Source organism: Ixodes scapularis, unplaced genomic scaffold (genome assembly GCF_016920785.2).
Source record: "Ixodes scapularis isolate PalLabHiFi unplaced genomic scaffold, ASM1692078v2 PGA_scaffold13__105_contigs__length_92229423, whole genome shotgun sequence".
Classification (NCBI taxonomy): Eukaryota; Metazoa; Arthropoda; class Arachnida; order Ixodida; family Ixodidae; genus Ixodes; species Ixodes scapularis.
The window spans coordinates 30,937,589-30,964,349 of record NW_024609839.1 but is presented as its reverse complement, the minus strand read 5'-3'; the positions used below and the strand labels follow the sequence as shown (position 1 = coordinate 30,964,349).

The 26,761-nt window shown below is 48.2% G+C and overlaps 1 protein-coding gene across 1 annotated transcript in view; it reads left to right on the top strand.

Moving 5' to 3' along the window:
- The window catches only part of LOC8029912 (protein WWC2), a 45,467-nt gene that overhangs the window by 9,864 nt on the left and 8,842 nt on the right, over positions 1–26,761 (top strand). The window contains exons 4-14 of the mRNA XM_042289832.1: positions 3,103–3,342; positions 4,427–4,606; positions 6,611–6,858; positions 9,108–9,350; positions 10,320–10,547; positions 13,916–14,074; positions 15,388–15,600; positions 16,395–16,620; positions 19,998–20,157; positions 20,889–21,145; positions 24,135–24,233. Of these exons, the coding sequence (XP_042145766.1) occupies positions 3,103–3,342; positions 4,427–4,606; positions 6,611–6,858; positions 9,108–9,350; positions 10,320–10,547; positions 13,916–14,074; positions 15,388–15,600; positions 16,395–16,620; positions 19,998–20,157; positions 20,889–21,145; positions 24,135–24,233 (2,253 nt within the window). The remainder of the gene's footprint in view (positions 1–3,102; positions 3,343–4,426; positions 4,607–6,610; positions 6,859–9,107; positions 9,351–10,319; positions 10,548–13,915; positions 14,075–15,387; positions 15,601–16,394; positions 16,621–19,997; positions 20,158–20,888; positions 21,146–24,134; positions 24,234–26,761) is intronic.

The following is a 26,761-nucleotide window of genomic DNA, read 5'->3' as shown; positions in this document are numbered from 1 at the left end:
ACTGATTGACGTAGTTACGATTGATTGGGAAACGCCCGGTCAGATTGCTCGAGGCCGAAAATGGTTGGCCCTCGACCAAACGATTGAGATGCCAGGTGCTTGGCCTTTCCTTAGGAGAAAGTCGAAGTGAATGGCTGAGACGAGGTGAAGGCAGACACGCGTGCGAAGTGTCATTCATTTTAGATTTCTGCTTAAAGAGACAATGAAGACGATTTTATTTAATTTTTTTAAATGGTGTTTTTAGGCTTCTTGGGAACATAGCATGCTGCCCAATTTTTTGTAGACATTTGTGACGCGTATTTCTGTGCCTACGAAAGAAGTAAAGAAACCGAAACTGAACAATCTCCATTCTCGTTTCTGGGCCTCAGAAAACGGAGGTGACGTAGGGAGTGACGTCAAGTGTGAATAGTCGGTATCGGTAGTATTTAGGAGATCGAGACTCTGGTTACCGCGGTGGGTTATAGCAGTGCGGTGGCGCGGTCGTTTCGTCGAATCTGTCAACATGGACGGCAACGCCGCTCTCGCGAGCGAGTTCAAGCGTCCATTCAGCGACCCAACACAAACGGAACGGGAGTACGTGTGCGGCGGCCTCCGCCATCACCTCCTACACCGTGCCCGAGGGAGACCGCCCAGCCGGTAACGAGCGGCCCGCATGCCGAAGTGCCCATAGTTGCTCCGTTGCTCGTTGGCCGTTTCGCGTCCCGCGTAGCAAAGAAAAAAAACAATTATGCGGCTTTATTTACGGTTCAGTAATCATTTCCGGTTCGATTTATACTTTTAATGGTTATTGAAGCAAAAATGAGAACAGTATTTCTAAAAATCGCGAACCAAAACGTGACCGAGGGCACGTTTCTCGTTTCGACCAATCGCTGACGCGTCTCTTGTGACGTCGCGCTTCTTGGCCAAGCATCGGTCCCGTGAGCTCCGCTTCTCCCGGTTTCTCCCGCAACTCTCGGGGCGTCGCCTCAGTTGATCCCGGTACGATCATTACCGTGACTGTTTAATTGATTTGCGCGGCACACAAGCGCCGGTTTCGGCTGAAATTCGGACAACGTGTCCCGAGACGTGCCTGGAACCCAGTTCAATCGCCAAAAAGATGTCCGAAATTGCCTTCATTGTCCCTTTAAAGGCCGAAGTCTTAATCTTGTTAGAGCCCTCTTCCCCTACAGTGCGAGGGGAACTGTGTTGGGGCAAGTTGAAAGGTGGAGAGGATATGGGAAAGGAGAAGGTGGGGAAAAGTGGAAAGTGCAAAGTGTACGTCGGGCCTTTAAAACAAAGAATACCGTGGCAGATGCGAGCACTTGCTGCACATAGACCTACAAAGCCAGTGCTCTCTCGGTGTTGTAATCATTTAGCGAAGGGTTCTTTCGAGTGATTAGCTCAAAGATGACTTACTGTTTCATTTAATTTATTTTACCTCAAGGGCATCTAGCGATATGTTACATGAGGGTGAAAGCAAGAAAGTTGAAGTCATGATATGTACACATTTATCTAAACAAACTAGTGACAGATGTGGTATTGCCACGCGCGTCTGCGAGCAAGTGCTCCCATGGCCGAATGGTTATCGTCCTTGGCTTCTACGCATAGAGCTCGAGGTTCGATGCCTGGGAGCGGACACCCCTTTTTGTGTTTTTCTGTAAATGTCGCGTTCTGATGAATTAGAGAAAATTGTTGTTTATTCTAAGTCCGAATGTTCCAGAATGCTTTACGCGTCAAACCTTCTATGTCGATTATTCCAGAAGCCCACGCGTGTACATAAGGGGCTTCGCGTGGTGAGCCAAAGTCAGTCTCGCCCCAGCGTTCGATTCTGCTGTTTCGCCGCCATCGATGCCTGCGACGCCAGCTTTTTCTATTTTGTTTTGGGCACAAGTTCGCCCCATGAAACATTTAGTTTGCTTCAAATTTCTTTGCCTCATCAATTGTCATTGGTCACAATATGTATTTACTTATACACAATAATGGTAGCAAAGAAACTGTCAATGCTAGAAATATAACAATGTTAAATGATACGAAATATGAAACACTTAAAGTAAATATATACTTTTTTCACAACTTGGTGCATCAACAAGCTCAGCAAAAGCAATTATTCGAAATACAGAAGTCATAGAGGAAATATCGAGTTAACAAATAAGCTCTTCACAACTGAGTTTAAACAATGGTGGATCTGAGTTACAGCATTTTCAGGGCGACTATTGCACTCCCTTATTTTATGTTACTTTAGTACTTCAGTGCTGAAGTAAATTGTTTTATTAGGCTAAGTAACTATCATTATTGATCCTGTTATCCTGTATGTCTATTTTCAGATTAAAAAAAAAAAAAAACATTGATAGATTAGGGTTTTAATTTCTGACTTTGTTTTTGTTTCTTTACACAACCATATTTCATTTATTTTTATTTTTGTTCACAATAAGAGAAATTGATTAATGTATACAGGTCTTGTTTTTAGCCCCAATAGTGGTGGAAAGGGTGATTCATACTTGGGGACAGTTTTGTGCGGCAATGCAACCAAAGCCACGGGCATCTGTTTGCTCGTACATTTTGGGTACTCACTTGAGCACAAGTGATCTCCGTAAGCAACTAAGCACTGTATTTACCTAAATGCAACGCAAATTTTCCCCAAAACCCAGAACAAATTAACCTGACCAGTGCCGCCATTTTAAAAGAAGTGCGACCTTATGAGTTCCTGCAGTTTTCCATCCTTACGCTGACAACATTCAATCCAGATCCAAAGCCATCAAAACCGACTGTTTGTGTGATTCTCTCGGTGCTAACCTCCATAGCTGACTTTAAAATAACTCAATTAACCCAATTTTTTAATTTTTTTATTTTAACAATTTGGTTTTAACATTTTGTCTTGTTTCGAAACTTTCATTGCTTTCGTTTCTGTCAAGCATTCTAACCGAACCATGTCAAGTACTCTAGAAGTGCTCTAATATTAGCCTTGCATTGGAATGTTGGTTTTATTTTATCCCACAAAGCAATAGCATAGTCACCCATTGCATTACATGCATGGTCGCACTAGAATCGAGTAAATACAATAATAACCCAATCGCTTCCTGAAGCCGATTGAAATCACCCATTTTTCCGTCGTTTTCATTGCAGGCCAAACGAGAGATGGTTGACGTGAAGAACCAGCGGCTGACGCTGGCCCAGGATGACTTTGCCCAGCTCTCCGGCACGCTGGCGGGGCTCTCCCTGCGGGCGGCCAGCTCGGCCGTGTCGCTCTCTTCTTCTACGGTGTCGGTGGCCTCCAGGGCCAGCTCCCTGGACCCCGACCTACTACGGTCCGACGTCGGCAGGGCCAAGCACAGGGTGGCGAGGCTGCGGCGGGAGCTTGACCAGGTAGGACGGGCGACGGGACGCCAACGCCGTGCCGGCGTTTGCGACTCTGCTTCATTGCGACCCACTTTTTTCGGAGTGCTTTATGTTCAGAGTTTCGCGTTTTTGACGCATGCTGATAAATTGTGTAAAAGTAAACCCCGATCCGGTTTTATGGATGCCAGGGAAAGCCAACGAACCACCGATTTGGTGCCTTCCTGGAAACAAGACAAACCCAAGCTTCGCGGACAAAAATCTCTTTCTACGGGTTTTATTTGCGTCGGTTGGAAACACGACCCGCATTAAGCTGTCCGCAGGGCTAACTCTTTCCCGGCGAACAGCGCCCCTTGCTCCACTTCCTTCTCTTGTCGGTGCCGGGAGGTTTCCTGAGTGTTCGAGTCACGTGTACATTCCTTGGAGGTCGGGGAGCTCCACGCCCATGTGCCATTTTCTTCGACGTGAACCCTAATAAATGCCAAATTTTTCTTCTCGAATAACAAAAATTGAGACCGAAAGACGTCGAATATGCGAGAAAAGGGAAAAACAGCCCCGACTTCGAAGGAAAATAGACCCCGGAAATGCGGAACCCTACGTACATGTTCTAGTTTGAGCTTTGAAGCTCGGTTTGCAAGTTAGCTGATTGTATTCGGTTAAACGGCACCTTCTTTGCCCGCCCAAAGGTCATTAATTGTGGAGTTGCAGTTTCGATAACACAACTCCGGGCCATTCCATCAACTGTTTTTTACGCGGCTTAGAGTGGAATAATCATGAGAAAATTCGAGCCTCGTATAGGGTGGTTTCACGCGACATACTTTTGCCTCAAAATCCCGCTGGACGCAACATTGATGAACCTTCGCCCTACGTATTTTTTTTATGCGCGGAGGCAGCATTCTTTAGATTGCAGTCTTCGTTTCGTGATCGACTGGACTGGCCAGAGTAGCTGGGAACATACAGAGCATCGGCTGGTACTTTCGATATAAGTTTGGGCTTACGACAAGCAAGCGGTCAAGCAGCGCGAATGATCTGTCGAGTGCCGGCTTGTCGACTGTGGTCTTTGCGTGGCACGACTGTAGCGAGCCCGAGCGGTGATGGAGCGGCGTCTTTGCAGGTACGCTCTGAGGTGCACCAGCGGGAGCAGGGCCTGGAGGCGCTCCGGAGGGTGGAGCAACAGTTCTGCGAGCTGCCGTCCGGCTACAGCCTGGACCAGGCCAAGGCGGTGCTTGAGGAGTTGTGCAACGTCCAGCGCTCCCTGGGCAAGGGCCACCGCGAGAGGGCCGACCTCCTGCAGGTGAGCGCTCCGAAGGCTGCGCCACAGGGCCCACTGCAGTGGCGACGGAGGCTACGCTTGCTCCATCCGAACTTTGGCTTCTCCACTTTGCTTGATGTGAACCAATCTCGTTCTGCCGGTAGTATCACTGATTGCTCCTTAAAGTTAACATCATAATCTAGAGAGAAAGACGCCTTAATATGCGCAAAGCAGCAAAACATCACCTGTACGGTTTGTAGCCTGTTCTTTTCTAGCTTTCTTCGCGGCAAAATGAACAGGCCTAACCTTTCGTCTGCTTTCTTTCCCCGCTCTTCTGTCGCTGTGTTTCTCGTTCTTTCTCTTGGGATCGTCGATGTCGGTGGCCAAGGTTTACCGCGTTCTGCGCCCGTCTTTACCCGGTCGGGTTGCTCTACTTCATTTTTTTCCTAAACTTTTTGATCTCGAGTATCTGCCTCAGGGGCAGCTGAGGAACTCCTCCGGTCTCGGAATGGGCGCAGCAATACCGGAGCCTACGGGCCTCGTAAATAGTAACACACACGCAAGAGAGTGTTTGCCACATTGATATACGTCGCTGAGCAACTTCGATGGGCTCCAGTAGTGCCGAAACCGGAAAGTCGGTCTATTTCGAAGCAGTTGCAGCCAAGGAAATGCAGGAGTTCGGAGAGCCCCTGCGGGTACCCTTGGGAGCCCCCCGAGGGACCCAGTTGGATACTCACGCTCTACTTCAAGGCAATTACGGTGCTGAGTCTGCGGTTTGGGGGGTGCTCGAATCCCACCCTCCGAGGCGCGGCTCCCCCCCCCCCCCCCACCGCTCCAGTCCCAAAAAATTTGTCCCTCTGCGCATTTCCTGCTAAACTTAGGGAGGTAACTGAATTGGTGTTTAGGTCACACACCGTTGATCTCACGTGACCCGACGTCGCTTCGTCTATACACCAATTGAATTTCCCCGCCAACGTTGGTGGAGAAATTAGTCACGTGACCTGTACACCTATTCACTTTCCCCGCTAAATTTAGCAAAAAAAATTTACGTCGCGTGACCCGGTTTTCGTGACCTACGCACTAATTCAGTTCTGCCGCTGAATTTGGCAGGAAAATACTGCATTTCATGCATTATAGTACTTTGGAGTTGAAAGTCGCTGCCAGGTTTTTTAGAGTAGGAGCGCGTGGCACGTTGTCGAAGGTAGGGAACTCGCGTCAAAGACAAGACAGCTGAAGCTCCTCTGTTCTCACCATGTCGGCGACCATGGCAACTAGATCGAATTTTTTCCCCGCTAGACGAGCAGAAAAAGCCAAATCTAACGAGGAAAAGGCTAAAGGTCCGTTCGCACGCTTGCGACTCCTCAAGACCGAGTGCCTTAAGACCTCTCGAAATCTCTTGCAGAGAGAGGACCCTAGAGAGCCTGTATTACAGAGGGTGTCCAATTGCTCGAATGGGGTCATGTGGGTCATGGGCTACGTTTGCAGTAGGAGCTGGGAGGATGTGCCAAAGCGTAGATCGTCCGCAAACGTCTCCGCCTTTCCGCCCGCTTTCCCCCTCGTCACGCGACAACGCGGCGGATGCACACTCGCTATCACTCTCCACAGAGGGTGTCCGTTGTTAAATCGCAAACTCTCCCTAAGGGTTGAGATGGACCCTCCCTTTAATCTAGGTTCTCTAAAGATGGTGGTGCCACCTATGCGGTGACCCTGGAAATGCATTTCACTAGAGCAAAGGTATTACAATATTTGCGAGGTCAGATGTATGTACTGCCTACAAAAGGTTGTTGTTTATAACCTTTACGGAAGTTTTTTTTCCAGTAAAAAAGAAAGAATGATGTGCGGAAAAAATGGAAAATAGACAGAACCGACAAGTTTCCACTGTCACCCAACAGATGGCTCCAGCCTGCTTTCTCGTCGTAAGAGAAGAGCTTTCAAGGCACACGGTCCCGAGAAATCGCGAGTGTGTGAACGGGCCTTTAGGTGAAGTGTTGCTTCCAAATCATTCCCGAGTGCGCACGGCGTCAATGTTGTTCTGTGTGCCCCCAGAAACTGTGGCGGCTGAAGGAGGAGCTGACGCGGGGATCGCCCGAGCCACTGCCGCGAGAGCGCCCCAGCACGGCCTCTCAAACGGACCTGTCCGGGGAGTTGGCGCCCCTCGGCGCCCGCCTGGCCGAGCTCGCGCGAACCCGGCTCAGCTACGACGAGGCCCGGAGGGAAGTCCAGCGGATCCAGAGGGAACTGGCCGACCTCGAGGACCGCCTCTCTCCCGGCCAGGCGGAGTCCGATCAGGACAGGTAAGCTGCGACGAGGCCCACGGAACAATGGGGATAGGCCGATCTCATGCGTCTGAATGCGCAAATGCTGACCCTAGGAAAAAAAAGGAATGAATGTTTTTAATATACGTGCGCTATAAGAACTTATATTTGCCTTACATAATTTATATAAGTTGCGATATGTTTATCGCACAAATTTTAATTTACCATTGTGTAAAAATACTTGCGGTCAATGACTCAATGAATTTAATGGTGCATTAATTTGGAATGCAACAACAACGGATGTGAGGCAGTACTCTGACTTCTTGACAACATTAAATGCATTTTTGTTTTTAGTCGCAAGTGTATTAAATGCATGTCATCCCGTAACGAAATCTAGCATCTTTTTTTTGTGTTGCAGCTTTGACGGTTGTTGCCGCATTCTAAAACTTATTTTGTGATTGGGCCTGGCACTAGTCGCCGTGGCTGCGGGTCCGAAGCAGTCTTTGTGCATATTATTTAATTTTCTTGAAAATGATAAATTTGTACAGTTAAACCTCGATGTAACGAAGTCGGTAAAATTCGCAATTTACTTCGTTACATTGAAATTTCGCTAAATCGAAATTTGGCTTTAGCATGCAAAAAAAAAAATCCGAAACATTTTACGGGTATGAAAACTCACCGAAAATGACATCTATTTTGGGGCAAAGTAGTCCGCGAGTTTTGCTTGCGCCTTGTCCGACAGTAGCAGCGGCGTCATACGGCGTTCGAGTGCCCAGAGCGCTTGCACGGCATCTTGCTGCCTATGCGACGCCGTGTACCTCCTCAGCAACTCCTCAGTACGTCCATTGCGTCGAGCACTTCCCGAGTGCTCGTGATCTCAGCACTTTCTTCAGGATGGCGTCCAAAACGTTTGCTTTCTCATCCAAAAAAAGAACTTTACGTTTCCTTATGCCAGCAAGCACGTGAATGAACCGCCCGGTTGAAAAATAAAGCTGTTTAGTTTAGGCGGTGCCAATGTTTCCAACCTACACAGCACTCTTGCCCGCACAGTTTACTTGCCCCCTTGCGCCCACAGTGTGCTTGCGCCTTTGCTTTACATCACGGTCGCAAGACGATAATCGGTCTTCTCAGTCTTCTCCTAGATGGCACTGCCCGTGCGGTCGCGCCAGAGCCGTCGCGCCATCACGTCGCTCCTCCGCTACCCGCGGTACAGTGGACTAATGATCAGTGAATGTCAGTGGTGATGCTGTTATGCCGTATAAACTTTTTGCTCGGCATTTTCTGGCCAGCCCCGCGGAATCCGCTTTGCCGCATGCCTCGCCGGCGCTACCGGCGCCGCATCCTCGGGCAGCCTAGGAACGTTGGAAGGCCTGTCCCCGTGAAGTAACCTATCAAAGCGCTCGCGTTTGTGCATAATTTTTTTTTTTTTTAACCACAATTTTTTTTTGCGAAGTTGTTTTTTAGAGTTTATTCATTTATTGCCTTCTATGGCAATGGCACTTCGTTATATTGAAATAGCAGCAAAATGGACTTCGTTATATAGAGACTAAAAATACATGGGGTCTATGGGCAAAAAATTATGAAAAATAAAATACTTCGTTAAATCAAGGATTTCGTTACATTGAAGTTTGTTATATCGAGGTTCGACTGTATTTGAATCTGAAGCATAAATGAAAATTTTATCTCCTTCAATGTGGAACCGGGCACCTAGCCTCCGAGGTATGTCAGGTCACACGAGAAAGTGTGTGCAGTTCTTGTGTGCACACTAGCTTTTCTCTTTGCCATCATCTGGAGAAGGGGTCACCTGTGCTAAATATGCCAAGGCGCTTGCGGGAAAACGGCTTCGTAGAGCACCTGATTTGGGGCGGGGCATATTGTTTGCTCTGCGTTCGCAGAATGTAGATCTTGTATGACGAGCGGGAAACTTCTTGAACCTTCGGACTTTGTGCATGCCTCTCAGATCTATCTGTAATTTAATTATTTTGCAACGCGAACGCGGTTTCAAGGCGGCCGTGAACAAGCAGACAATGCAACGACTGACGACACATTGGCACGCGTGCTTCAGAGGAACGTGGGAGACGCACTACGGCGCATGCGCAGCATGTGTGGTGAATTGCCTCGTTATGTCGTCGCACCCGTCGCGTCTTCTGCAAGAGCGACAATCGCTTCCGCAATACTCGGAGTCCCAAGTTTGAGATAGTTGCGACACTCTGCTCTGCGAGCGGAGCACGCACGGTTACTCTAAGGTAGACCTTTCCAGCGCGTCATTCTGCCGTCCCCCTCCTCAGGCTGCTGCTGGTCCGGGAGAAAGAGCAGCTGCTGCACGAGCTGCGCGGCCGGGTGGGGCGGTGCGATTCGGACGCCCTGTGGGAGGAGATTGGGCGCCTGGAGCGGGACCTGGGGGACGCCCTGGAGTGCTCCAACCGGGCCATCGCCGACCGGCTGCGCCTGCACGACCAGAAGCAGCAGCTCCTGCAGCAGCTCAGGGACGCCACCCGGCTCACGGCGTGCCTCGAGACGCGCATGCAGAGGTGAGGTGCCCCCGGCCTTACCGTACGGTGCCCGCGGCGCGACTCTGACCGGCACGTTTTGCATCTTGTCTTGTCTGTTCGTTGGAAGTGGTTCCAAAGTGGCCACAAACAACGTCGCAAAAGTCGGAGTGTCGCGCCGTTGGACGTCGTGATCCAGAAAGTTGGTCGTAAAAATGATGGTGAAAAGCACAAGCGAGCGTCGCCGTTGGCGTCGCGTCTGGTGACATTATGACACTTTTGTGACGTGGTCGGGGGCAATTGAGGGACCATTCCTTTGGATGCGGTAAACATTCAGGTCGGAGGCTTATTCCAGGCATTGTAGCCTTACGGCCTGTGCTAGTGTTGCTTGAATTCGACCCCGCCCTGAGAGCTTGCCCGGGGGGGCCGTTTCAGAAAGCGAAGTGATGGGAATACAAGGAAAACTGCTTGTCTCTTTGGTGTTTCTTGAAGGTGCTCTAAATACCTGGCATTTATAGGTCTTCCGTGACGTCACTGTGTCATGTGACATCAGGTCATGTCACGTGACATTATTAACCGTACGGAAATCGCATGGTCACATCACACTGCCGCGCAACGTCATGGCGTTGCTTGACGTAACAGTGTCGTGGGATGCTGTGTCACGCGACCACATCACGTGACGTTGGGCCACGTGACACTGACGTCACGGCGTCGCAAGATGCATTTTAAAACCGAAGATCAGTCAGGACTGTGCCCATCCACGGCTTCCTAAAAGAGCCTATATCGCAGGGATTCCCAGTTTTTGTGGTCTCGAGCAGTCGTCGTCGGCTACGGAGGATAGTCGGGGCATTTTTGCTTTGAAAGCGAGGAAGTGAAGCACTTTTTTTGACTGCAAGAAATAATAAACAACGCTAAAATCTTTTTTTTTTTTTTTTTTAAGGAAACAATACTTGTGTGTTTGTTGAGTTTGTTTCGAGACAGACGTGGACCCTGTCCCCTCTCCGCACGCAGTCTGTCGGCAAGCACGCTGTCGGCCTCGTCGAGCTCCTCGCTGGGCTCGCTGAGCACGGGCAGCTCGAGGGGCTCCCTGGCAAGCCTGAGCTTCCCGGACATCTACGGGGGCTGCGTGGTGTTGGACGTGCCCTGCCGGGGACACCGGGGCTCGGGCTGCAGCCCTCCGCTCTCCCCACGCTCCTCCCTCTCCTCCCTGTCGCCCCCCGTGTCTCCACACTGCGACGGGTACGTTAATTTTTCTTGGAATCTGCATCTACTGTGTTTTTGGGTCAAAGGGTCTATCCGTTTCGTAGGCCGCACTTTCACGACAAAGTCGGTATAGAAGTCTCACATAGGGCGCTGCGGAGCATGGCACACGGAAAACATGGCAACCACAGACCTGTGCTGCCAGGCCTCAAACCATCTTTGTATCGCCTACGGGCCATCGTTAAGGCGTCTAAGGCGCTTAGTTGTATAAGACTTACTGGCAGAAATATAGGAAGAGAAATATGACTTGGAAACAAGGGTGGTTGGAAAAGTTGCACGCTTTGCCCCGTGTGACTAGCGGTTTCTTGCACGCTTCGTCGGTATATTCGGTGGTAGAGTGAGCGGTCACTTTCGCTCTTCAATTTGGAAATGGCGATTTCGAAAGTGCAGCTATTTTTCTTCTCTATTTTCTAAGTTCCTAATTTTGGGGATTAATATTTGAGCCATAATATCAATTTATATTATGCATGCGGGCTGAATTTGCACTGAGGTTGACGCTGGGACGGCACTTCCCTAAAACACAATTTTTTTACTCTTCTCCCATTGGTAGGGAAGATATCTTGGCATCTAGGGGAAATAGAAACATTAATTTTTACAGCGGAGCTGTTAAGGGCTAGTTTCCCCTGTACCATGTCCTTGGACAAACAAATGTTGACACAGAACTCCAGACTGCTATTGCCATCTATGAGCGACGGCGGCAACCAGACATCCGGCTTATCGGTTCTCTGGTTGCCACCGTTGCTCATAGATGGCGGCAACCCTTCCAGCCTTTCCACTCTGGTTTTCACCAAAGGGGAAAGGCTGAATTTCTCTAGGTGTCGTCTTAGAAGTCGTCCTAGAAGTCGTCTTTCAGATTGTCCTATACGTCGTCCTTGAGGTCATCCTAGACGTCGTCCTTGTCGTCCGAGAGGTTGTCCTCGAGGTCGTCCTAGAAGTCATCCTTGAGGTTCTAGACGTTGTCCTCAAAGTCGCCCTTGAGGTCGTCGTAGACGTTGTCTTCGAGGTCATCCTAGAAGTCGTCCTTAGGGTCGTCCTTGACGTTGTCCTTGAGGTCGTCCTAGGCGTTGTCCCTGAGGTCGTCCTGGGCGTCATCCTCGAGGTCGTTCTTGAGGTTGTCCTAGATGTCGTCCTTGAGGTCATCCTAGACGTTGTCCTAGATGTCATCCCCTAGGCGTTGTCCTTGAGGTCATCCAAGAAGTCGTCCTTGAGGTCGTCCTAGATGTCGTCCTCTAGACGTTGTCCTTGAGGTCATCCAAGTCGTTCTAGACGTCTTCTAGGTATCGTGCTAGACGTCTTAAAGATAATAGCTTCGCTGGTCTTCCATCTTCACGTGGAGTGGAAGGGTTCTGCATTTTCAGTGACGGAAGTGCTGCGCCAACTTGCGCCACAAACGGAAGTCTGCTACATCCTGTGCCAAAGCAACATTTTTTACCATATTGCTAAGAACTGAGCCACTCTTGTGCCAAAATTAAAATAAACGAAGCAAAAAAATAATTTAGGGCTCTGTCTTAATATTTAAAGCAATGGAAGAAAACGAAAATAGGACAAATATATATTTCACAGCATGTCTGCCCACCGTATAGTTTGTGTCATCTTACGTCAGAGCACAGTTGAAGCAACACATACAACCACGAACACGCACACTAAATTTGTAAGTCTAGCGGTATTCATTGCGCTTGATTGGTTTAGCCGATGAATACTTGCAGATAGACGATAAATGCCGCGATGTTGCGCTTCGAACGCTATTTAATTGGTCCCATTGGCTCGTAGCATTGCCTGTGCTTTGTGTAGGATTGCTCGTCAACTGCTTCTCAACTGCTCATCAACTGCTCGTGTAGAGATTGCTCGTCAAGAGCTAAAAGTCGGGAGAAATATTTGCAAAATAGTGGAATGGCAGCTACTGTAACAAGAAAGGACGAGGGTCTTTTATCCCTTATAAAGTATCTGCCGCATGCCTCCATGCTAGGGCTACAACGTACCGTGGCACTTGCGCCGCTGGCGTCAACTTTTGCGGCCTCGCACCAGCATGCACGCGTCGAACTTCACCGCTTTGCATCGGAGTGCTGGGAGCAGTGGCTGACACGGGAAGGCGCATGGGTTAGGGTGACTGGCTCAGAAACTATGCTCGGTACTGTATTGCATGACTACCTTTTTTGGCCTTGACTATGAGCTAACCTCCAATAAAAAAAATAAAAAAATACTGCCACTGAAGGAGAAAAAAACTATTGCCTATATTGCAATAAATCTGCTAATCAAGGTAGCTTCCGTGCAGCAGACAATCGAAAGGGCAATAAACCCTGACTCAATTCTGGTTCGAACGCCTCTAAAAGCGCAGTGTCACTTTTAAAGCAGAGGTTAGATTTTCATAATATTTGTGGGTGGTTGCTTTCACAGTTTATAATGTTAGGATATTAAGTTTGGTGGGTTCATAAAACTTGGTGGTGGGACATATTTTTATTGATAGACTTTTTAGTGGATATGTTGATTTTTGCTGACATTAGAGATATGTACAGGCTAAATTAAGTATCGAGTGTAAGAAAGGAAGTGAGGCTTTATCTCAACTGAAGTGTTGCGCTATGCTTCATTTTCCACCATTTTTAAATACCGATTTTAAATGAAACCTGTGAGCTTAGCCTTATTTCTAAAAAGAAGACTGTGTGTTCCTTTTGCATCCTATTCATTCTTACTACAAAAGATAAGTAATATGCTTCAGTGTCAAAAGGGAATTTTCTGTCATTATCAAATATGAACTCATTTAGCGATGCAGCTAAATTTTCATTTTTGAAGTGACTTACTAACAGTGTTAGGATCTGCTCCAAAAGCGTCAGTGACTGCTCCGAGCCAATAATTTGCCTGCTGCAAAGCCTGCTACAAAAGGTCCAATGCTGCTTCCATCACTTTTTTTTTTTGGCAACATCTAGCTGAATATGAAAAGTGTGCAACGTTGAAAACAGATTCTTCGATATGGGTCTTAGAAATTTTTCGAGTGATCTATTGTCTAATTACTCGTAACCACATGTTTAACACTTAACTTTAATGCTTCGTAGAATAATTAATAACGGGTAAATCTGAAAAGTACCTTATTTCCGAAATTGCATCCTTTATACTTTCTAGTATGTATCTAGACATCTGTTCAACATAATATATGGTAGAGCCATTTTTTCCCCGTCGTTTCTGCAAACGATTGCGGGCGAGGCTTAATTATCTTCGGGACTAATCCACTGGCTGAAAAAATTACCAGATATTTTAAACCGGTACAGAAAACTGTACAAGCTTGCACAGCCTCATTGGATTTGGTCAAGACACGAGGAGATGTGCTCGAAGACTCGCGTTCCCCTTCGCAACAGGTGCAAGGGGGTCGTGGAGGGTCTCAGGCCACGGGGTCCCGAGCCCCCCCTCAGCCCCATCTGCGAGCAGGAAGGACTCAGGGCCGGGGGCGTCTCGGCCGCCGTCAGCGACGAGTCCGTGGCCGGGGACAGCGGCGTCTACGAGGCCGCCCCTCCCAGGTGAGACCTTCCCTTCCGAACGCCCCGCGACGCTGTCCCAGTTCGGACGAACCTGCGTTGCGGGGCAGGGGGATAAAAGTTTTTGTTGGGGACGGACCTGGACTGTCCCTTGGTGTCGTGTCTGCTACGAACTTTCTCTCGGTGTCGTGTCGAGTCCAAATGAAGCACAGGGGTCATTCAAGGTTGTCTGGTACCTCTATATTGAAATTGAAAATTCGACGAGAAGGAGTTGGGCACCCTGGCCGTCGTTTTGGCACATAAAGAACTGAATTGTGTGGCTGTGGACGAACGAATGTGTCCTCGTAGTCAGGATTTGTCAAAGGCTGTCATCCCTCGCAAAACTGTTGACACCACTCATACACCCTTGTCTGTGAAATAGCATTTTCTATAGTCTGCGTGCAATCTTCTCAAAACTTCAGCTAGTTTAGTAATGCGCCTCTTCACCGGATATTTGATTATGCGTCGCTGCTCTGTATTTACGGATACATTGGTTGCCGCCACACTAGTCGTAACAGCTACACGCGCATTCGATACTTCGTTCCAGGGGGGGATATTCGAGAAAGATTACATTAACATCCTTTGTAAGTTTCATCGTGCTACATTTGTTTTGCGATTTCTTGCGGATAAAAATTTGCAGCCTCGAGGCAGCCGGAGCAGCCTAAATAAAGTGCGGGGAATATCCGACGGATTCGCTGGTCTTATGCCGAAATGGGATATTTGTCCAACAAAAATGAGCTGCCACTCTGCTCTCCCGGTTTAAACTTCCCGCGCCAGTATCCCGATTTTCAACACAAAGCGACAAAATTGCTTGGGGAGCTTCGTGTCGGCAAAAACTTCTGTATTACGGGCCTACGAAAGAGCAATAAAAGCGCTACGGGAGGGAGTTGACATACGAATTGACAGTTTCTGAACATAAGGCTTTGTGGAATTGAGGCCGGCATGTCACTCTGGTTACAAGAATGGGAAATCATCAATTGTGGCTCTCGGTTCTGACAGAAAACAACAAAAGTCATCAAAGGTTTAGACAGCGTGTAGTCACGGCAACGTGGCTACACGCTGTAGGTGAGATATTTAGCCGATGCAGTACCCCTGCTAGCCTGGGGTCTTTAACATGCAACACATACTATAATAGGGATACAAAACAGCATGCCAGTACAACGCTCGCTTAGATGGAGCCGGGCAGGGGTGGGGATTGAACCCAGGATCCTTGTGTTCTGCGGCGCGAGCTTTCGCTTCATGCGTTCCGAGCTGTAGAGTGTTAAAACAATCGACCACCAATTCACCCAGATGAAACATAAATGTTACCTCTACAGGCCAGGAGAAGAAGAAGACGAAGAAGAGGAGGACGAGGATGACGACGACGATGACGACGACGATGAGGAAGACGACGATCCCCTAGAAAATTCCGAGCTCTCTGGCTGCATCCACCTGCAGTTGAGGTTGCGGCATTGTCCCGGGGACGGGTTCCTGCACCTGGGACTGGAGAGGGCCCGCCACCTGACCCCCGTTGCCAACGGTTCCTCAGTGTGAGTCTCTGTTGCTCTTCCCACGGCTCAAGCCAGTCTTTGGATGTTGACGGATGTTGGCGAGTAGCGTACCGAACAGATCCGCCCTTCCCGATGACACTGGCACGCGAGAACGTTTCGGCGCATGCACCCACAGTAGAAGAACTGCCGGCAGACAACGAGGTCACTTTCGTGCTTTCACAATTCGTTGCAAGACTTCGCTCCCAACGTTTGTGGTATATGTAACGCGGGCGCTCGCTTCTCGCTCACAATATTGTGGGAACGGCCCAAAATTCCTCCTCATGGTCAGGACCAGAACAGGCCGTCGGGTGGTCTGTTGCTGGGTCGGGATTAATTGCCACCGTGTCCCCCCAAGGATAGCAGCGCCATGAGCAGTGGCATAGGCAGAGAGAGGTGTCAAGGTCAAACACCCCTCCCTCCCTATTCCACCAATATGAATCATCCCTTTCTGTCCTCACGCTCGTCATGCCTAACTCCATAGCCTACCCTCTTCCTTTTGGAGACCTCAACCCAGGCTCAGAGTACGCTGTTGGAGACCACGGCGATTTTCCTTGCCACACTAGTTAGCCACGAACGCGAACCCAAACATTCGCCCACAAACGGGTTGTTTCCTAGCGCTGCCCAGGCCACGATGCGCTTGCATCCAATTAGCGAGCCGGTTTCTGCTTACATAAGGTGGGCACTTTTGGCACCGGTGAGGGTGTCGAAAGTGCCCAGCGTGCAGACAACTCCTTGCGCACGTCGCGGCAAAGGGTCGTCCACGCGCGTTCCAAGCTCGTGCCCTCTTCTCGCAGCTGCGTGCGGGCGACCGTGCTTCCCGGGGGCCCCGAGTGCGGCTGGCGGTCGTCCCCGTGGCTGCGTCTTCCGCGGAAGGGAGAGGAGGTTGCGGAGGAGGCGGAGGAGGAGGAGTCCCTTGGCAAGCAGGAGCTCCAGCTGCCCGTGGGGCCCCGCCTGGGGTCGGGACAGGTCCTGCAGCTGCAGCTCTGGAGCCAGAGCCCCCACATGGTCCAGGAATGCCTGGTCAGTCTCCATGCCTTCCCGAGGCATCTCTCTTTAGTCAGTGACAGGCTAAGAATACAGTAGAAAAGCTCTGCCTCCAACACGCGCTCCATGGCTTCTGCCGCGTGCTCTGAATGCAACGAGGTGTTATCAGAAGCAGACAGCTTGCAGTGACCTGTCACCGACTACTAAAGTGGAAACGCCCCCCTCTATTGTTTCAAAGGGGAAGGCTTTCGTGGGCTGGTTTCCGAGTCTGCGGGTTCCCACAAGAAACCACTCGGTTTTTGAGAGATGTTTGAAATGCAGAATGGTTACGTGGATGGTGCCGTTATGGGTCATGTGCTTGTTGTGTTTGTTGTTGTAACATTGTGTGTTGTATCATTGTAACATTGTGGGGTCGCGAAACTTTACAGTGTCTTCAGGGTCTCATCGTGGTGTCATGTCACGGTGTGAGAAAATGTGGTGACCTGGTTGGTGTCAGGTAGTCGTACAACGGTAAATTGAGCAACAAGTTTTCATGATTATGTTAAGTGGGAAAATGTACTTATATTACCCTAGAACAGTAGATGAGTCCTCTTCTCTGTATATTGTTTTGTGTACCAAACTGGGCTAGTCGATTAAGAATATTAAACAATAAATAAATAGCGCAAAAGACCGAGAAGGCTGTGTCTTTGTCTTTCATGCCATGTCGCGGACTGATTTTTTTGACTTGGGGGGATTGAAAAAACGTCCAAATAATAGAGCAGTCTGAACAGTCAGCACATTAAAAAAATTGACTTTATTATGTCTAGACAGGCTTCAAAAAGCCATCAATATTGCCTTGCTTCAGGTTACACCTCCGCTTGCGTTCGGCCACTCTCTATTAGCTTGAGAATTGCTGCATTTTCGAGCATTATGGTTGAGTACTTTCCACGTTTCTTAGTGAAACTTCGCGGCGGTGGAAGAACAGATTGGGCCATGACATCCAAGCCAGCATAGTCTGAAAACATGATTCACCGAGACTAGATTTGAGGCTCAAGGCCACGACTGCAGAATGGCGAATGAACAAAGCAAATTGGAAACATTGATGATGATAATGACACGCAGCTAGAGAGAAAAAAAGGCTCGAGGTACACCTAAGCACTTCTTATGAGTCATGAATGCAAAAGCACACACGCTGCTCTTCGCTCCCTTCTTTAATCTGCGGCATACAATGCACTGACCTTGGGCGTGGAACGGTGGAGCCACTGCCTCGCGGACATGCAGCGCCATCGGGTGAGCGATTGTTCAAACTGCGTGTGCTTTGCGGTGCGAGGATGGAACAGACAGCAACATATTTCTCAGCAGAACGAACCCCTTGGTTTATTCCGTGTGCCGTATATGTTGCCACGCGCCGTACAACCGATAAGAGGCGAGCGAACGCGGTGATCAGTGATAACACAACAGTGTGATCACACAGTCAGAATGACACAACGGAAACTGTCGCGCAGCGGCCAATGGGACCGAAGTATAAAAGGTGCCGTTGACTAGCTTTGTGCATGGTTTCATTAAGGGGAGGCACTCCCTTGGAGGGTCTACTTTTTAAGTATTTGTGCCAGGTCAATGAAATTTTTAGGGTATGTTAAACGTCAAAACTTAGGAGGCTACACCAACTTTCAACCCAAAAGGTTTATTTTTTGACAAGTTACAGCCTTATTCGCCGAAAAAAATGTACATGAAGCAGTGCCAAAGGAAAAAAACTATTGTTTCAAAATATGAATAAAAAGGCACAATTTCTTTGTTGGGATATATCGCTGAATGACTAAACTAATCGGTAGTAGGCTTGAAATAATTTTTAAGGCCATATTTCACGTAAAAATTAACTTTCAATAATGGTATGAATTTTTAATTTTTTTCTTGTTTCACAAACGTGAACATTTTTGTGTGAAGAACTAACAATTTGCAAAAAGTAAGCGCATAGCCGAGTTCTCCAGTAAATTTCATGCCAAAAAAGCCCTACATTAGACTTGGGGGTGCTTAACTCATCGAACGATAGTTTTAGAGCTGTGAAAAAATGGTGAAAACATGAAGCTGAGAAAAACGGGTTTGAAAGTTCGAACAGTGTTTTAGTTTAGATGGGGCTTGCCATTTCATCTAAAATGCTCCAGGGGCATATGTCACTCCTTCCTCTGCACGGTCCCTCTGTGCCTTGGCCACAGCTTCCATCTTCCTTTTTTTGTGGGACATCTTGGAGGACTCGAGCGCTTTCACTTGGGCCTTCGCAACCTTCATCTTGGTGGCCCTCTCTCCGTATGACGCTTGGTAGCTCCCTGGCTGTATGCCTATTTCCAACAGAGCTTCCTGATTTGCTAGGACGAGCCACGTCACGTGGCTCGTCCTAGTGAATCAGAGCTCTTGTTTCGCCAGCTTGACCAATAAGAGCGTGCACAGCTATGTTTTTTACGGAGTTTTACGGTCTGTGAGCACGATATTGCGAACAATGCTGCGAACAGAACGAAAGAGGGCGAGACGCTCATTCCAACGAGGGGGGCCTGTCCATGCTAGTCTTAAGAAACGCGGAGGGAGCGCGCTTTGAAAATGGCACATTTTCGTAATCGGCCGCGTCGTTGGCGCGCACGTGCAGCCGCTAGCACTTCGGAAATAATTTATTTCGGAGTAAATACTTTACTTACAGGAATAAAATTTTTGGACAGCATTCTTTATGAGTTGTAAAAGCTGGTCAGCCTATTTTCCAAAAATGTGACTTTTTTGAAAAAATCGCGATTCCTAGGCCGTGCCTCCCCTTAAGGTGCCGTTTTGCATGGTTTCAAAGCTGATGACGTCGGCTCACTCCATGAGACAGTTGATGCTTTCGCTTTACAAAGTCGTAGCATATGTCACCTAGCGGTACGACCTAGTAGTACTCAAGTAGTGCTGCCAAACCAAGCCACCAAGCCAATGGCCGCTTCTCGGTGGTGTTTCCTGTTTATTACTCACTATGATTTCGTCATAAAAATCATATTTTCAGACTTCAAGCTGTCCAAAACATGGGTTGTGAATATGCACTATTTATATTGAATAGGTCACGGTTCCTCCGTTGGGACTGAAATATCGAACAAGTCCGAATTATCGGCTTCAGAAAAAATGGTCGGCGACTGTAATTAAATTTCTTGCTATGTAAGGGGACGGAATGTGACAGAAGGAGGTTTTCCTCTCTCCACACGAGCCAAATGCGGGAGACCCGGTTTCTCTTTGTTACTTTGGGGAATGGAATGTTCCTCAATCAACTGAGGTGAACTCTCTGTGCGTGATGCTTTTAGGGCCCCGTACCAGCAACATTTCTTGTTTCTATCTTTCCCGCGCTCGGCGAAATGCGAACCAACTTGCTCGGATCGAAGCGCCTTTTGTCGCTGACTGGCGGCTGCGTGCAAACCTCGCAGGGCTGTGGTCAGCTACCCCTGTGCGGCCTGGGACCCTCGGCCGTGTGGCTTCGCTGGCTGGAGCTCCGCCCCCCCGAGACCGCCTCTGCCGCGAGGGACGAGAGCAGCGACGAGTCCACCGTCATCTCTTCGCGGACGTCCACCCTCACCAGGAGTCCCGGTAGGCTCTCGACACGGAAGTCGTTTAACCCCGAACCAACACCGGTTGTAGTTTCATACTTCCTACGTCGCCAACAAGAGGCCAGCATGGGGTCGAGATTGGGTGCCGCGTCAGCATTTGGCTGGCACTCATGATCACGCGAGTCCCCGCCGAACGCCGACCCAGCAGATTTGTTCAGACTGTGCCGCACCGTGGCCTCCGGTGGGTGACGTAGAAAAAACGGGCTGAATCAATCTTCAGCATTTCCCGAAGGCGATCTAAATGCTCGGCATTTATAGCGCCTCTTGGCACACCCCCTTTGGCAGACACAGTAGAGGCCAGTGAGGGAAACATTACGGGGGATGTGACCCCATCACGGGGGATGTGACCCCATCACGGGGTCACATCGTGCGGTTACGTGACACTGTGGCGTCTCGTGACATTGCGGGGCCGCCTGACTTCACGACGTCACGTTGTGTGACACTGTGACGTTATAGTGTCACGTGACGTCGCGGATTTGACCACGCTTTGCATTTAAGACGCCTTTGGCACAATGTCACAGCATAGCGTGATATTGAGACATTGTCGAAGCTACGTCCACAGACATGAAATGCCTAAGAGCCGGTCCTATAAATGTTACGCGTTTATTGCGGCACTGCGGCGTTGCGATCAAGAAGTTGTCGTGCGCGCGCCTGCTCCTGCTTCCCCTGGAGAAGGGGTGGCTAATGAATGTACCTCTCACTCCGTCGCAGAGATGCGTTGCCGCAAGGATCCAGCGGACGAGCGGGGCGGCCGGCAGTCGCCCTCTCCCCTGGCGGAGGAGGAGGAGGCGGTCTCTCGCTGTGACAAAGAGACCAACACAGAGTGTGTGTTCCTGCCCGAGGGGCGGAGGGGCCGCAAGGGCGTGGCGGGAGACCCGGCGGCCGCGCTGCACGGTCCTCTAGCGCCGCAGGTCCCCGTCAAGAGGTCGCAGACCTTCGGGCCTGTGGGCCACCGCTACGTCTGCAGGGTGGGCTGGCTTTCCTCCATTCTCACTCTCTCTCGCTCACTGTCATTCTCACTCACACACACACTCATTCTCTCGATCGTTCTCACTCACATTCTCTTACAGTAGACTCTAATTCACTGAAACTCCAGGCAGCCACAAATTTTGTTTGAATTATCAGGAATTCATCTAAATATGATGCGGGATAATATTACGATTTGTCACATGGATGGCTGCGTATACTAGCAGATATTTGATGAATTCCTTCACACAGGCCTACTAATCACAAGCATGAGATATGTTATGAGATAAGTTATTGTCTCATTATGTTATTGATAAGATATGTATGAGATAAGTTATTGTAGTTAATTTCGTGGAGATCCCGAACGTTTCTATTACAGTAATCCCTCGTTATAACGAAATCACTTTTTTTTTAATTATCTATTTTACGGAATTTCAATGAGGTTCCGACCAAAATGCAAGCGTTTTGAACGAGATTATTCTAAGTGTATCGGCGGCCGGTCACACTCATTACGGAGGCCGAGGTGTTGAAAGCACGTGAGCCTACGCGGAGGCGCAAGGGAGACCCTTGCTTTCCCTCCCCGTTCTCCACCGAGGCAAGCGGCAAACTGGATAAATGGCAAACAAGAAAACGGAGCAAACGGGTGACGGAGAGCAGATCGCACATAGCGCCGTTTCCGATGCCGTGTGCCTATGTGCCGACGCGAGTAGGGAGCAGCGTCCACGTTCTGACGCTACTCACGGTGCCTGCAACTGACGCTGCCTCATGGCTGCTTCGCTCCTGTCAGAATCGGGTCAAGGGAGCGATGGAGCCCGGAGGAGACCATCTTTTTGGGAGCCCCCAAGGCATGCACCTCGCAGGCGCATCTGCAGCGTACACGTGCGTCACATGGGAGTGGGAGAGTGTTCGCCGATAGTCGCTTAGACCTGCGAGGTTCACAAAAGCGGTCGGCCCAAGTCCGAAATCGACAAAGAATTCGACATTCTGGCATCGGCTTTTTGACGCTGTCCACTGTTTTGAAGAACAAGCAATGCTTACTAGACGGGTTGGAGAAGAGTTTCTCATGCAAGAGAAAGCGCGCCCGCAACCCAAAGTTGAAAGGTCGCCAACTGCTTCGTGCACGTCGGATTTTCTCTCGTGAGCATGCTTGCCGTGGCGCACCATTCGCGGGGCTGCAACGATCTCTATGAGAGTGTGTGCAAACATGTTGCTGAAGCCACCGGGGATAACTTCGATTCGTTCGCTGGTCGATGCGGACATTCCCGTTGTATGTGCCGCAGATGCTGCGATCGTAAACCTTCCCTGCGGCCAGGGTAAACACAAAGTGGCGTCGGAGAGGCGCCTTGGGAAACGCCGACGATCGTGGAGACTCGAAACATTTTACGGAGGCTTCGAAACAAAGTGGTGCGCAGCGGCAGGGAGAGCGTTCTTGCGATGCCTGGAGCAGTTTGAGGAGAACTGATGTTCAGCTGGAGTTTGCTGAAGTTATCAGCAAACTCCACTTACAGTGCAACCCACTTATAACGATACCACATATAATGTTGTACCACTTATAATGATCACTTTCTAGAGTTTCTAGACTGGAAATGATCAGTTTCTAGAGTTTCTAGACTGGAAATGATCAGTTTCTAGAGTTTCTAGTCTGGAAATGATCTATTTCCAGTTCAGATATTACGATAATCGGTTATAACGGTTGAAATTGTGGGTTTTCTCATTATTGTTATAAGTGGGTTGCACTGTAATTACTTTTTTTACTCGGTAAAGTTGTCGCAAGTCGTTCATAACCAAGGTTTGTTTGATTAAATATACGGTCAGAGCGTTTTGCAGTGTTTACGTCCACGTTCAAGCCTGCTGTTAGCTTTTTTTTTTGGCTCTCACTTTTATTGAATTATTGCTTATACCAAATTTTTTGCCGTCCCGTCGAGTTCGGTATAACGGGGGATTACTGTATATTGCTCTTTTTAGGTGCATTGTTCATTATATTTCGACAAAAACGTGCTCTTTTTAGGTGCATTGTGCATTATATTTCGACAAAAACATAAAATCTTTGGGTGTTGGAGACATAATACAGAAATTATTGTTTGGAAACGGCGTTAGACAGCACATCCTGGTGTCTGCTCCAAGGCGCAGAAAGAGGGGAGTGTCATGATCGTTTATAAAATTGTAAATAAGGAAGTTGGCCACCCACGAGTGTAATTTGTTTTTTTTTTGTTTTTAGGATGGTTAGAGCCTGTAGATTGACTATAAATAGACAATTCCAGAATCCACTTTAAATTATAACATACCGTAAAATCCCAAGAGATGCCCCACCTCTGAAAGGTAACCCACCCCTATTTTTGGCTTGATTTGCATGGCCCACTCCTGACGATCATAGTGTTCAGATCAATGATGACCTTGTTGTAAGTGCGTCTAGTTAGCTATGGCGGGGCATAAGCGAACATTGCTGACTGGGAAGCAATCATCTTTGCTTCATTTCCCCTCGCCGCGATAATAAGATTGACAGAGACACATAATCTAAAAATAGCATTTTTTTTTTCAACTTTTCTTGATTGCACATAGAAAGTACTCCTTATTTTAACCAAATTTTCTCTCGATTTTAGATGGGCTATTTCTTAAGATTTTACAATACTAATAAAAAGAAAAAAAAAACTTTTTTTTTTTCACATTTTTGTTTTGTTTTATGAAGAGTTGCATTATATTTGTTGTTTCTTTCCATAGCTGTTTGATAGAGGTGTCATACTGCTTGTTTCACTAAATAACTGGCCATTACCATTTTTGGATTATTGCTTCCTTCAGCAGGTGCAGTTTGTAAAAGTATTTTTATTTGACCTACTTCTATGTAACTCACTGCCACGAATATACCTTGCAATTTTTAATACAAACGAAGCTAACAGATTAAAAGTTTTCTTTTAGGAGTGGTGTCGTCCCTTGAGCCCTAGGGGGGCCAGTTTTGTTAATCAGTGTTTTCCCATTGCACATTTGGTTTTGCAGTTGAATCGCAGCGACAGCGACAGTGCCATGCCATTGTACCGGAAAAGCGGTCCCTTCCAAAGGAATGCAATGGAGCGCAGAAGCCTGCGCTGTAAAAAGGTAATGGATGAGTCCCCTTTCTCACTGTTTCTTCAAATAGCTTTTTTTTTTTTTTTTCTTTTCATTAGTTTTGTAGTCATTCAGTCATCAAATAGCAAGTTATGACTAAAATGTTTCCTATGATTATAATAAGGTGGAGAACTGGGCCAGTTGGTTGACGTTATACATGATGGGGAAAACAGTTTGAGGAAAACAGTTACTTCCTATGATTCATTGTGTTCAGTAGAAATGTAAGAATGTATAATGGAAGTGAGATTGTAGTTTGTGCGAGCAATGTGTACTATGTTCTGTTGATGAGCGAGATTTTCTTCTTCTTTTTTTTTTTCCTTCCTTTTAATGTACTTGTCTTGCCACATAAAGATTTGTGACATTAATGTCAGGAGGAATCGCTCGATGGAACATAGTCATTATAGGTTATGTGATCACTCAACTACTGCAGGTGACGTCGGATCCACCACAATTACGTGTGATCACAGTACACGGTGATTAATTGGGGTCTTCATCACATGACACCCTGGTGACGCATGGGACCACTGTTAGGTCAAGGGTGTTGCACAGCCACCACCCGTCAAACTCGGTGGGAAAAAAATTGTAGGAGGACGCTTAAGCTTCGCCTTTAAGAGTGGAACGCGACAGCTAAATATAAACCTCCGCTTGTTCCCAAGCCATGCAAGCGTGTCTGCGTGGCTTAGTTGGTAGTGTGTCTGGCTTGCAACCAAATGTTCGTGGGTTCGAATCCCACCTTTGCCTAAAATTATTAAAGTGAAATCATTTGAGACATGTGGTGACCTTTAAATCACATTACATGTGATGTTTCAATCACTTTCCTTTTATATGTGACGTCACGTGAGTGTTGGGGGTTGTTTGAAATTCTCGCGGCGAGGTCGCGTGGCTACGACGTCGCGGCCCTATCGACCAATCGGGATTTTCCCGTCCCATGCCACCGACGCCGGCTTTTCAGCGACACGAGCTCCTTAGAGCTGCCGCTTTAATATGTACCGCCCTATAAAGGCCCGCTCACACATACCACACTGCAGTGCTAACTGAGCACTGTAGACCACTGCTCTGACTTTGTGCTATGTCAGCGCTCCGATGCATATGGCTTCACCTTTTCCTGCTCACACACACAGTCGAGTGCTAATCCAGCTCTGAGTCAGGGTTCACACACACTACACCACGGAGCTATTTCGGCGAGTCGGCGCTGGAAGTAGCGCCGCCTTTGTGCAATGTTAGAGATACATTACTGGGTCAGTGCTAAGCTCCATTCAAGTCGGCACCAGAACAGTGCTGTTTCCGGTGTGATTTAGGGCTGCAATGTATGTGTGAACTGGCCTTCAGCGCTGGCAGTATCGCTGATGAAGCGCTGACTGTGTTATCTTAGTGCCCAGATACACGTACGAGCCGGCTTTAAAAGGAGCAGACTGCGATGGTTTCTGATTTGCTTCAAAATTGTCTGAACATATTGATAGACAAAGGTATTGAGTTTTTAAATTTGGTTCTTGTCGCTTTTTCAAATTGTTTGGCTCTACTGGCAACACTGAAAATCTGACAACAGATGTTGTAATTTGGGAATTACATCTTGTTCCTGATTAGGTACTATCGCGGACAATATGAGTTGAAACGGCGCTCCGGCCTGTACACGGTACTACCTGCGCCACCTGTCGCATCGCTCCCTAACCACGGCACACCCTGAGGCCGAGATAAATTCTCACTTGCGCTCACTGCGCCGCTGCGCTCTTCCGGCCGTCTGCTAGCGAAAATATTGGCCGACGGAACCACCATCAAGTTTTCAGCTAACATGCATTTCAGTGCATTTCAAGAAAACGCCGATGTGAAAAATGCTCTGTCACGCTCGTATCTCCTCGAGGAGCGCTGCCTGACGGAGCTGCCTTGGCCTCCAAAAGGAGCAAATCTGAATATCATTGAAAACATTTGGAAGCGCATCAAGGTAGCCATGTCACGGCGTCCCCTCCACCGCGCCACTGCCCACAAATCGTGAAAAGCAATCGGAGGTGAATGGGAGTGGCTTCGGACTGAGCCAGATTGCGTGGCCGCCTCCTATGATTTCTTACCAGACAGTAGGAGTGCCGTTGTCGCGGGTCAGGGGAGAATGACGCGGCGATAAATTATTTTGCAAGTTTTACTGCACCTCAGGACCCCCTGAACCGGACTTCTGCCAATTGAAACCAAGCTTAATGCAACGGTTGCGACACTTTGTTTGACGACTTTAACCACGCATACTTTTGTGGGGTGCTCCTTTATCCCGATCATCTTGTATAGTGCAGTTCAACTTCCACGCCGACTATTAATATTTTGTGTCTGACATTGTCCTCTGCCAATATTCTTTTCATCAAGTTTCAGTCTCCTTCTCCTGACAAATATACAAATGTTTTTCCCACTTTATTAAAACTAGGAATTTGTAAAAAAAAAGAAACTAAAAAAAACTGGCGTCTTGTCAGCAACTTGTTTTGTTTGGAACAAGCACATAGGCACAGTAATAAAGAAATAATATTTTTGAACTTTTTCAT